A 10582-nucleotide genomic window follows, 5' to 3' on the forward strand; every position below is an offset into this window, starting at 1 on the left:
TCGGATGGAGTCATACAAACCACCTGCAACTCAACACCTCAAAGACTAAGGAACTGGTTGTGGACTTCGGGAGGTCTAGAGCAGGTCCACTGCCGGTTCAGATAGAGGGGGAGGAGGTGGAGGTGGTCAACAAGTACAAGTACCTCGGGCTGTGGGTGGACAATAAACTGGACTGGTCATGCAACACAGAGCACCTGTATAAAAAAAAGCCCAAAGCCGACTGTACTTCCTCAGGAGGCTGAGGTCTTTTAACATCTGCAGGAAGCTCCTGAGGATGTTTTACCAGTCGGTGGTTGCTGGAGTACTTTTCTATGCTGTGGTGTGCTGGGGGAGCAGCACAGCAAAGAAGGACTCATCCAGGCTGGAGAAACTGATCAGGAGGGCTAGCTCTGTGGTCGGCATGAAGCTGGACACTCTGGTGACAGTGGCAGAGAAAAGGACATTAAAGAAACTGATGGACATTATGGACAATGCCAGGCATCCTCTGCACACGGCCATTAACAACCAGAAGAGTCTGTTCAGTGACAGGTTGCTTCTCCCCAAGACAAGAACTAACAGACTTAAAAACTCCTTTGTCCCACACGCCATCAGACTGTTTAACTCCTCTCTGGAGGGGAGAGGGAGAGGAAACAGGAGGACAAAGGAGGGGGGAACAACTAAGCTGTAGTGCCTCTTCACCTCACTGTGCAATACCTTTTGTGCAATACTTTTGTAAATAGTCAACAGTGCAATAGACCTCAATACTTGAAATGTGCAATTCACTTGTATTTTTATTTTTTATTCCTATTTATTCTATTTATCCCCTTCGTATATTTTATTTATATTGTCTCTGTATTATATATGTGTGTGTGTGTGTGTGTGTGTGTGTGTGTATATATATATAATATTCTGTAACTCTGTAACTTCTGTCGGTGCTGTGCTTTTTTGGAAATCGAATTTCCCAGAGGAACCCACCCGAGGGATTAATAAAGTTCTATCTTATCTTATCTTATTTTACTTTTAAGGATCTTTATTACTGGGCCACAATACATGCAACACATTAGATATCTTCTCACCTACAAAATGTACAATGCACAGTATCTGAAGCACAAATGAAGCATTTGAATTAAATTCCAAAGGCTATTATTCTGTTCACCGCATTTTAATTTTAAAATTAGCCATTTTTAAAACTTCTCAGTCTTTTAAGTATCAGCTGCTTAATTTGATGTGTTTCCACATGATTATTAGTAATTTAACAGTTCAGAAAGGGAATTTGGTCTGAATGCACGAAAGGAATCTGAAATAATTCAGTGCAAAAAGTTTTTTTTTAGTTTTTTGGATGTTGGAATCACTGCAGTAATAATGAACTGTGGAAAAGACACGTACAGACAGCTCATTCTGGAAAGAAAAAAAGGTTAGACCTTATTTCAAATTTACAGAAAGACAAAGTTACTGCTTAGAATGAGAAGGATCAGTCAAAAAAAAAAAAAAAACGAATAAAAAAACAATTTTTAATGGTAATCAATGTGAGACAGGTGATTTCAATCACACGACCAAGGTGCACATGAGCTAATCAGTGAGTTTGAAAAAAGTTAAAGGAGATGTAGAGGTGTAAAAAAAAAAAAAGTACTTAAGAGATTTTTTCAGGTTTTAAGGGGTTTTTTTCACTGAGTGATAAATAATACTAAACCACGTTTCGAATTGACGCAAACCTTTGAAGTTTTATTTTTAAATTCTTGCACCGGAACTTACCTCGTGACTTCACGTAACTTGACGCAGACGTCACTACACGCTTCCAAGTGAAACTTGCTGAGCTCATTTCACTTTATAAAAACGCTCCAGCGCGAACGCTACGTTTTATTTCTACCTGGAGTGATTAACGAAACCGGCCACGATGTCCGGACACGGTCATGGTCACGGGCACGGATGCGGGTGTGAGGGTGAGCATGAGCCCGCGGAGAGGGGCCTGGAGTATGGACTGTATCAGAAGATCGACCTGGAGAAGCTGCAGTGTCTCAACGAGAGCCGGGACGGAGACGGCAAGCTGGTGTTCAAACCGTGGGACCAGCGGAACGACCGGAACAAGGTAACGCCTCTCCCCCGGGCAGGTGTCCAGGTAGAGCGCACGCTGCGGAGCTGCGCAATATCCAAACTAAACTTTACCGAGCTTTGAGGTGCAGGTTCAGCCTGGTCATGGAGTCAGCAGCTTGACTTCAAGTCCTATAACTTTACCAGATATTGATCTATGAAGGTAAAGTATTGATTTTAGATTGGTTTGTAAATGGGTGCACCAGGAGCAGGGCAGCAAACACGCGCAAAAGACACTGATAGAAACAAAATGGTTATAAAGAGAGAAAAAACATTACCACAAAGTGATCACAATAAGAGAAAACGACCACAGAATTGCCTTAAAGAGAGAGAGCGCCTCAAAAATGGTTAGAATTAAACAACAAAGACATAAAATGACCAAAGAGGTACACAAATTATCCACAAATAAAGCATAAAATTGGCACATAAAACCATTATATGATCACAGAAGACTCGCATAAACTCAAAAAAACCCCACAGAAGAATGTCAAATGACCACAGAGACATATAATGTGACCCCCGAGCAAAAAAATTGAAATGCAAAGAACAACCACAAAAAGAAGCTCCAAGTTGCCTTAAAGTAGGACAGAATAACATTATGACCATTATAAGCAAAATCTGATGCATAGTGACTTCAAAATATCCAAAGTAAAAACAAAAGAACTGAATAGAGGTTCAAAGCAATCACAGGTATTTATAAAATGACCAAAGAGTGAAACTTGACCACAGAAATACCTTTAAAAACAGAGAGAAAATGGTTACCACAAAATGACCACAGTCAGGTGCATAAAGTGTCCAAAAATAATCAAAGTAATGGGTAAAGCAACCAAACTGAGACGTAAAACAATCAGTGATCGGTAAAGTGAGCACAAAAGTCAGAAACAAGACTCAAAGCACCTGCACAGAGACACAAGAAATTACCAAAAAGACACTCGAAATAACCACGAATTTACTTAAATGGCCTCAAACAATCAAAGCAAGATACAATATGACCACAGAGATGCGTGACAGGATCACAAAAGTGCAAAATAACCATAAATGACCAAAGTCAGGCATGAAATTACTGCAGAGAGCAGCAGAAAAAAAAAATCACCAAAACTGGACCCAAATTGACCTGTCAAGTCAACAGTCAAGGACCCAAATCTGGAGCTGAGAGATTTCAATGTTTTCAGTCTTTTAAGAAGTCGAGAATAAATGTGGGGGGAAAATGTATATTTTCCACCACAGTTAACTGATCGTATTTGGAGGTTTTTTGTTTTGTTTTTTGTTTTTTTTTTTAAAAAGGACATTTTAAAAATCATGAAAGGTGATTTAAAAAAAAAAAAAAAAATTGTTTTCTGAAACAATCACAAAATGAGTCACATTTAAATGGAAAACACCTTGAAGTCTTAGAATTTCTCAACAGGGACTTTAATGAAACCTCCCACACAGTCTTACAGATCCAAAAACACTGTTGTTGACTTCAGATATGTAATATTTTCATATGTCATTTATAAAATATTTTTAAAATAAGCCACATTTGACTCTGTGAGCTTCACAAGAAGCCTCGGGACAGCTGAGGAGGGATCAGCTTTGTGAATATTGTTGTTTATGATTTCCCACGCAGCTGTCTGCTTTTTTTTTTTTTTCACCTGAGCACAGTTTCAGTATGAGACATTGTTGTGTCCGCTTTAATTTTAGTGAAGCTCTTAATTAGAACTGGTGACGTCATATCAAACGCAAACATCTGCGGCTGCCTCTGTTTTCTGTAACCATAACGCCTTGTTTTTCTGCTTGTAGTTTGTGGACAGCGACGCAGATGAAGAGCTGCTGTTCAACATACCGTAAGTCCCAAAATGATAATCATCATCATCATCATGCCTGCATGTTCTTCTATTTCTGTATGACACAAAAAACACTGTATGCGTCTCAAAGTGATTTAGTGTATAAAATCTGTGGGCAGATACTTTTTATACTACGGAGCCCCGTAAGGGACATGGGGAAAAAAAAATTAAGACTGACTTTTGCTAGATCCCGAGTTAGTTTTGCGAGATCTCGCAAAAGTTCATCGTAATTTTTTTCTCCCATGTCCCTTGCCGGGCTCCGTATTATACTTTTAAAAAGAAAAGTAAAAAGAAAATATTTGGAAATTACTATTATAGTGCTGTCAGCGTGACGTTAACGCCATAACTGCATCAACGGGGCAAATCTCTGTTAACGAGTTACCGCTGATCGTCCAGTGCGTGGGGCTGGACGGTGTTAACGAGCTAACCGCGCTAACGAGCTAACCACGCTAACGCCATGCAATGATTTTCATTTTCTCGAAAGTTGATAGCGCGCCTTATGTATAAATTCCGGCTGTGCTTACTGACCGCGAACCGATTTTATGTGGTACACGGCGCTCAGCAATCTGTCAAAAAATGTTTTAGTACGACTTTGGTAAGCTACGGAGCTGCACCGCTTAATGGATTGTCGGAGCATTACGGCTACCGTAGTCTGGAGCCTCGCGGAGTAATACGTACTGTGCCTTAACGTAATATTACCGTATTGTGTGTGTGTGTGTGTGTGTGTGTGTGTGTGTGTGTATAAGGACCACAAATGGCACCTGCTCAGCGACATGTTTACGAAGCGGATTTCAAACTCCAGGCTGTGAGTCACGCAGTAGAACTTGGGAACAGAGCAGCTGTGAAATCTGTCTTTGTTATGCTCATCGTCTTTTAGTTTACATTTTGACTGCACAATTGTGAGCTTTTTGTTATGCACAAAAACAACATTGTTTTCTTTTATTTATGGAGCATTATTTTTAATAAATGCTCATAATTTATTTTTGAGTAATTTTTTTCATGTACATCTATGCTGTATGTTAATAAAAGTGCCTGTGTGACATCTGGGATACAGCTTTGATTAAGAACTCTGTTCTTACTTTATGGCTTTAAAAAATATCGAGATATATATCCTATATCGCCATCCAGCTAAATAAATATCGAGATATGAATTTTGGGTCATATCGCCCAGCCGTATGTCAGAGTTTCTGTTTGCACATCAGAAGTCTGTAGCATACTAACGCACGTGTTGCAGATGTGAGACATGACAAATGGTTCAAAGGACATGAGGCCCGTGGGCCAGAATCAGCCCTCTAAAGACCCCACTATCCCACTGGATAAGGACCAAAGTAATTAAGTAATGGATAAACAGTTAAATGTTTTGACATCCTTGATTCTTAAAGGGATTCACTTTTAGTCATGGGGCGAGCAGAAGCTCGGAGTTTCATTAATGTGTTCATCTTCAGGCAGCACGGTTCTCAGGTGCCCCTCAGCAGGCTTCCTGAAAGTGGTCAGTTAGATAAAGATGGGCTGTATCAGTCATTTAGTCAGTGCCTGTATTCACAAACATAAGAATCTTCTAACTTGGGCTGAAAATATCAGCAATTGAAATCAGTCAACAATCAGCCATTCAGAATCCTCTAATGAATTATTGTAATTATGTGAACTACAAATTCTGCCTTCTCACTTGGAGTGGCTTTTCAGCAGCACTACACATTTTCTCTTTGCTTAAGAGCCTCTTCAGCCTCTTCGAGTCCTCTTCAACACTTCTGTCAGTATTTATCTTGGGAGTTCATGTAAGAGGTAAAACAATTTGTCATTATCTTTTATCTTTGCCAGATTTAATGCCCAACTATTAGAGGGATTCTTAGAAAACTTCTCAGTATTAACTTCACCAGGATCTACTTTGTGAATACAGGTCCAGCTCCAGTGGATCCCCTGAATTAAAAATATGGAGCAGCAAAGGTCCCCTTTCATCAGTTATATATAAATTTTAGCCCTGACTCTTGTAATTTTAAACCAAAGCTGGTTCTAATTTCATTTCTTTGTTTTCCCAGCTCTGCATTTGTTTATCATGACAGCTCCTGCCTCAGCGTCTCAGCGTGCGTCTGCACCAAAGTAACCGTGTGTCATCTCTTTCAGTTTTACCGGCAGTGTGAAGCTAAAAGGCATCATCATCTCCGGAGAAAATGATAGCTCTCATCCAGCTGAGATACGACTGTGAGTGCCTGTCTCTGTGAGTTATTGCAGGAAAATGTAGATGGAAACTGGAGGCGGTGCATCTACATGGTTTGGTCATCGTTTTCCAACTTAGACATGATACTTTTTCTATTTAAGAAAGGAAAACATTAACATTTTAGTTGATTTGTTGTAAGTTGGCTTGATGGTGATGTCTTATGGCTAAATTGTTGGACTTTTGGGGTTTTTGGGTTTTTTTTGGGGGCTTTTCAGCTACAAGAACATCCCTCAGATGTCCTTTGACGACACCGGCAGAGAACCCGAACAAGCTTTCAGACTCAACAGAGATCCTGCCGCTGAGCTGGAGTACCCAACAAAGTGAGAGCATGAACGCCAGTAAATGACAGAGTAATACCCAGTAAAACAAAAGAAACAAAAACACATAAAAATGCTCCTGCACTCCAGAAAGATGGATGTTAATCTTTCTGTGGAAGAGCTATAAAACTCATCACACTCACTGCTACATTAAGCATCCAGTTTAATAGCTGCAGGAAGAAAACGCCCACGCAGAAGACGCTTGATGTGTAAATCGCTCACTGCAGTGCACGTGTTAAACAGACATTTTCGTCCAAGTTGACAAATCATCATCACATTATTCTCACTTTTCTGTGGATTCATGAAAAGCAAGTTTTCCGGTGTGTTCTCACGCCACGCGTAACAGACTGCCTGCGTCTCTACATAATGTAGAAATTGTGTGTGTTGGTGTGTTTTCAGCCGAGGTTCAGGGAACTACAGTATGCAGATGAACCTCCTACGTTGTTGGGCCGAATTCGCAGTACTGAGTTGGTCTGTTTGAGGTGGCTATGCAGAGTGACGGTTTAGCGTGTAGGACATCCTTAATTAATGATCCTCACACGCCCGGCTGGGGTGTTGAGGTTGAATGCTGATTGGTTGTTTATCATGGCAAGAATGGATGGGGAGGAAAAAAAAACAGTAAAGATTTTAAGAAAGCAGCAGTAGAGAGACAGATGGTGGCTGCAGTGGACACGTTTCCTTTTTAACACTGTTTTACTTCATTTCAAAGACAGTGGCTGTGTCCAAATTCAGGGGCTGCATCCTTGAACGGAGGCCGGGTCCTTCGAAGGATGCAGCCCCTGAATTTGGACACCACTGTTATTTATATATTTGTATATTCTGACTTAAGTTGGCTGAACGATCAACAACAGCACAAGCGAGAGTAACCCACAGGCTCATTTGTTCATGACACTGCCCCCTAGTGACAGTAAACAGCTCCAACATGCTGGAAAAGTCTGGAAAGCTCTCTGAAGGCTCTGCTTGGGTTCAACACACAATCATTGCCGGTCATGTATGAAAACTTGTTTCAGCTGTTGAAAAAAGCCTTTTCTGCCTTCAGTAAGTCAAAATTTTGAGATAATATCTCAAAATTTCAACTTACTGACTCAAACAACTGAGAAAATAACTTGAGAATTTGAGATAATAATCCAAAATATTGATGAACGGATGGCAGAACATGTTTGTTTAAGTGGAAGAAACAAGCTCGCGTGCTAATACACTTTCTATTCTTTTTCTTTTACCCACTCACAGATTTCTTTCATTTTCACTCTGGTTAGGTGTGGGCACGAAAACATTCACCCCAGCCTCTTAAAACTACTTAATTAAGAGTAGAAATAGAAGGTGAAGTTCAGTTAAAAAAACACCAGTTGGGAGGTGGCCTGTTTAATTGAAATTTAAATAAAAGTAGTTACATTTTTCAAAGACTATGAAAGTTGTGGTTGTTTTATTTTGGTTTGGTCTTTCCTTCCTCTCTGAAACTCCAAGTTATAGCTCTGACAGTCTAACGGCTTTCGTTATGTTCGAGCCAAAATGACTGATGCTTGTTGTGAAACTTAATCTGGTCAAAGAAGTGTTTAAAAGATGAGAGGAGACATTTCTTTCGCTTGTCTGTGTTCTTTTGCAGCATTAACGCGCTCATTATAAATGTCATGAACACGCTTACTTCATCCCATCATCCTTTAAGTTTCCACCACTCTGCCAGTTTCTTTTCATAGACTTGTATAATATTACATATAGTTCTCACACTGAGACCACATGATGGCTTTCCTGGAGTACATTTGCATTTCTGCTGTCTTTGTCTTTAACTAAAGGCTCTCTCGTTCTCTCTGCGTGTCTAGAATCGCTCGTTTTTCCAACGTTCAGCACCTCTCCATCCACATCTCGAAGAACTTTGGAGCAGAGAGCACCCGGGTGTACTACATCGGCCTCAGAGGAGAGTATTCAGAGGTTAGTCTCAACTCCAACAACAATAAAGAAAAGCAGTGTTGATGAGCTGCTTCCTGTGTTTCTCTTTTCTAATCAACTGATGTGCTATAAGGGATCATTTCAGCATGTTTATTTGTCACGACTGTGCTTTAGTTTTGTTTTTGTTTGGTTTTTTTTGCCCATGTTTCACTGGTTCAGTCATAATTTTGAACCACTGTTATCAGTGACTATAAGAAGATTCTGATGTAGGGGAACCATTCTGTTGGTTTTTTTTGTTTGTTTTTGGGGGGGATTTCCCCACCTGTGTTAAACCCAAACTTCCACTACATGATGTTTATTTCTCGAACTGTCTCAGTGAGGCTGGTTCTCTAAAATCCACTGAGGCAGAATCTTCCTTCAGGGTGTTGTCTGCATTTCAACCTTTTCCCTGAAGGTCCTCTGAGAGCTTCGCAGTTCCAGCTTTAATGAGGACTAAATGTTGGTAACCTCTGTGTGACTAATCTACAGCAACCACAACCTGCAGGATAATCATGTTTACACTTTCCTAAGGAGGAACCTTTGCAGGACAATTACATTAGATTACATTAAATTAAGGTGGGTGCACCTAATAAACAGACGGGTACAGCTAGGTTGTAACCTATGCGTCTTGGAAACAGGATACAAGCATCAGTTTTATTCTGGCATTTCCATGATTGATTTGGCCGTTTGCTTCACATCATTAGTACACTCAAACAAGATTTGTTTTTTTTTTTTTTGTCACTTATCCTCAGGGCAGCAGATTCATTCCCGAGTACTTTGCCATCTTTCTGACGTTACAGAGTCTCTGTGTGTCAGTCACTTCGCGTGGTCCTGTGATAGCACTTTAAACACATTTCATATTATCAAAACAAAACAGTCATTTCTGTCCTTTGTATTATTCCTAAATATTTGTTGCCTCGATGCATTATTTGGTAGACAGCATTATGTGTGCATCAAAGGAGTTACAAAGCACGCTTAAAGTTAAAGATCAGTTCGGCTGTGGCACCATCAGGTTTTTTGTTTGTTTGTTTTTTCTTCTTTTTTTAAATTTTTATTTATTTTAGATGATTTTGATTAAGATTAAAGGTGTCTTTAGCTTCCTGATCATCACTGAAGATCTAAACATTTAACTATCGAATGGAAATCACTGAAAATTAGTTAAAGATTAATTTATCAGCATGTTTTGCAGACGTTACTCCAGCTGAAAGCATTTACATGTGACTGGAGAGATGATGGCAGAGAAACATTTGCAGGCACTTCATGAAGTATTTAAAGCTCTTTGCTTTTTGGCCACTTTATTGTGTTGTTCCTTAAAATGCATGGGTAATGGTTATTATTTTTTCTTTTTATGTACTGTTTTGTTGTCACCCTCTACAAATCCCAGCATTTGTATCTGTGACAGTCTTGTTCAAGTCACTGCTAAAAGCAAAATAAAGACTTTGAAGAAGTCTTTTTTTCTTTTTAACACAAAATCTACAGTTTTAACACAGTGTGTGAATTGTTTCTTCCTGTTTGCCCCTCTTAAGGCTCACAGACATGAAGTGACCATCTGTAACTACGAGGCCACAGCAAATCCTGCAGATCACAAAGTGGAGAGCATCATCCCGCAAACCAACTTCATTTCCTGAGAGCTCAGAGAGACGGGGAGAAGAGGAGGAGGCTGTTAAGGGTTGTAGTGACATCATTCTGACCGTCACAAAGTCAAAGATGAGTTTAACGCTGCGTACTGGCAGGGTGGTCGAGATCGACCGGGACTGAGCACCGATGTCTGAAGACCAGTGGAGCTTATGTGCATCTGGAAGTGCTAAGATGTATGTCTGATTTCTATGGCAATAAAGGCTTAATGTTGACAAGCACCTGAATAATAAATGCATGAAACATTTCAAACTCAAAGTCTGCTCTTCTCAGTTCAATTGAAAGATAATCACCTCTATAATAACATTACAGGAACTCAGAAATAAAACATTAAAACCTGAAAATTAAACCAAACAAAGTTGTTTTTTGTATTTTATTAAAGTCCTGATTGCCAAGTTTACACCTTGGTTGAAAAACTAGCCTCACACAAAAAGGCTTTCAGGTTTAAAACCTATTAACTAACATGCATAATAAACATACAAATACCAATTTAGTATTTTTAGTAGTTCAATTTAGTTATTGGAGTTGCTTAAATAATTTTAAAGACTTTTGTGAAGCCAGCAACTTGTTCTTTATCAAGTGGAAGATATTTTGTGCCATCT

General features: G+C 39.6%; 1 protein-coding gene across 1 annotated transcript; it reads left to right on the top strand.

The window, feature by feature from the left end:
* The first annotated feature begins 1721 nt into the window (after window positions 1-1721).
* Window positions 1722-10342, top strand: pithd1 (PITH (C-terminal proteasome-interacting domain of thioredoxin-like) domain containing 1). Its single transcript, XM_080862439.1, has 6 exons — window positions 1722-2065; window positions 3847-3890; window positions 6012-6089; window positions 6321-6425; window positions 8240-8348; window positions 9872-10342. Exons 1-6 carry the CDS (start codon window positions 1874-1876, stop codon window positions 9971-9973), a joined length of 630 nt encoding a protein of 209 aa, XP_080718565.1. The 5' UTR covers window positions 1722-1873; the 3' UTR covers window positions 9974-10342.
* The last annotated feature ends 240 nt before the right edge of the window (window positions 10343-10582 follow it).

The sequence above is a fragment of the Rhamphochromis sp. 'chilingali' genome (genome assembly GCF_963969265.1).
Source record: "Rhamphochromis sp. 'chilingali' genome assembly, chromosome: 17".
In the NCBI taxonomy this organism is placed as follows: domain Eukaryota; kingdom Metazoa; phylum Chordata; class Actinopteri; order Cichliformes; family Cichlidae; genus Rhamphochromis; species Rhamphochromis sp. 'chilingali'.

Coding starts and splice junctions, on each gene's coding strand:
- pithd1 (XM_080862439.1), top strand. CDS start 1,874: ATGTCCGGACACGGTCATGGTCACGGGCACGGATGCGGGTGTGAGGGT. Junction 6,090..6,320: donor CATCCAGCTGAGATACGACT/GTGAGTGCCTGT, acceptor GGGGCTTTTCAG/CTACAAGAACATCCCTCAGA. Junction 8,349..9,871: donor TCAGAGGAGAGTATTCAGAG/GTTAGTCTCAAC, acceptor GCCCCTCTTAAG/GCTCACAGACATGAAGTGAC.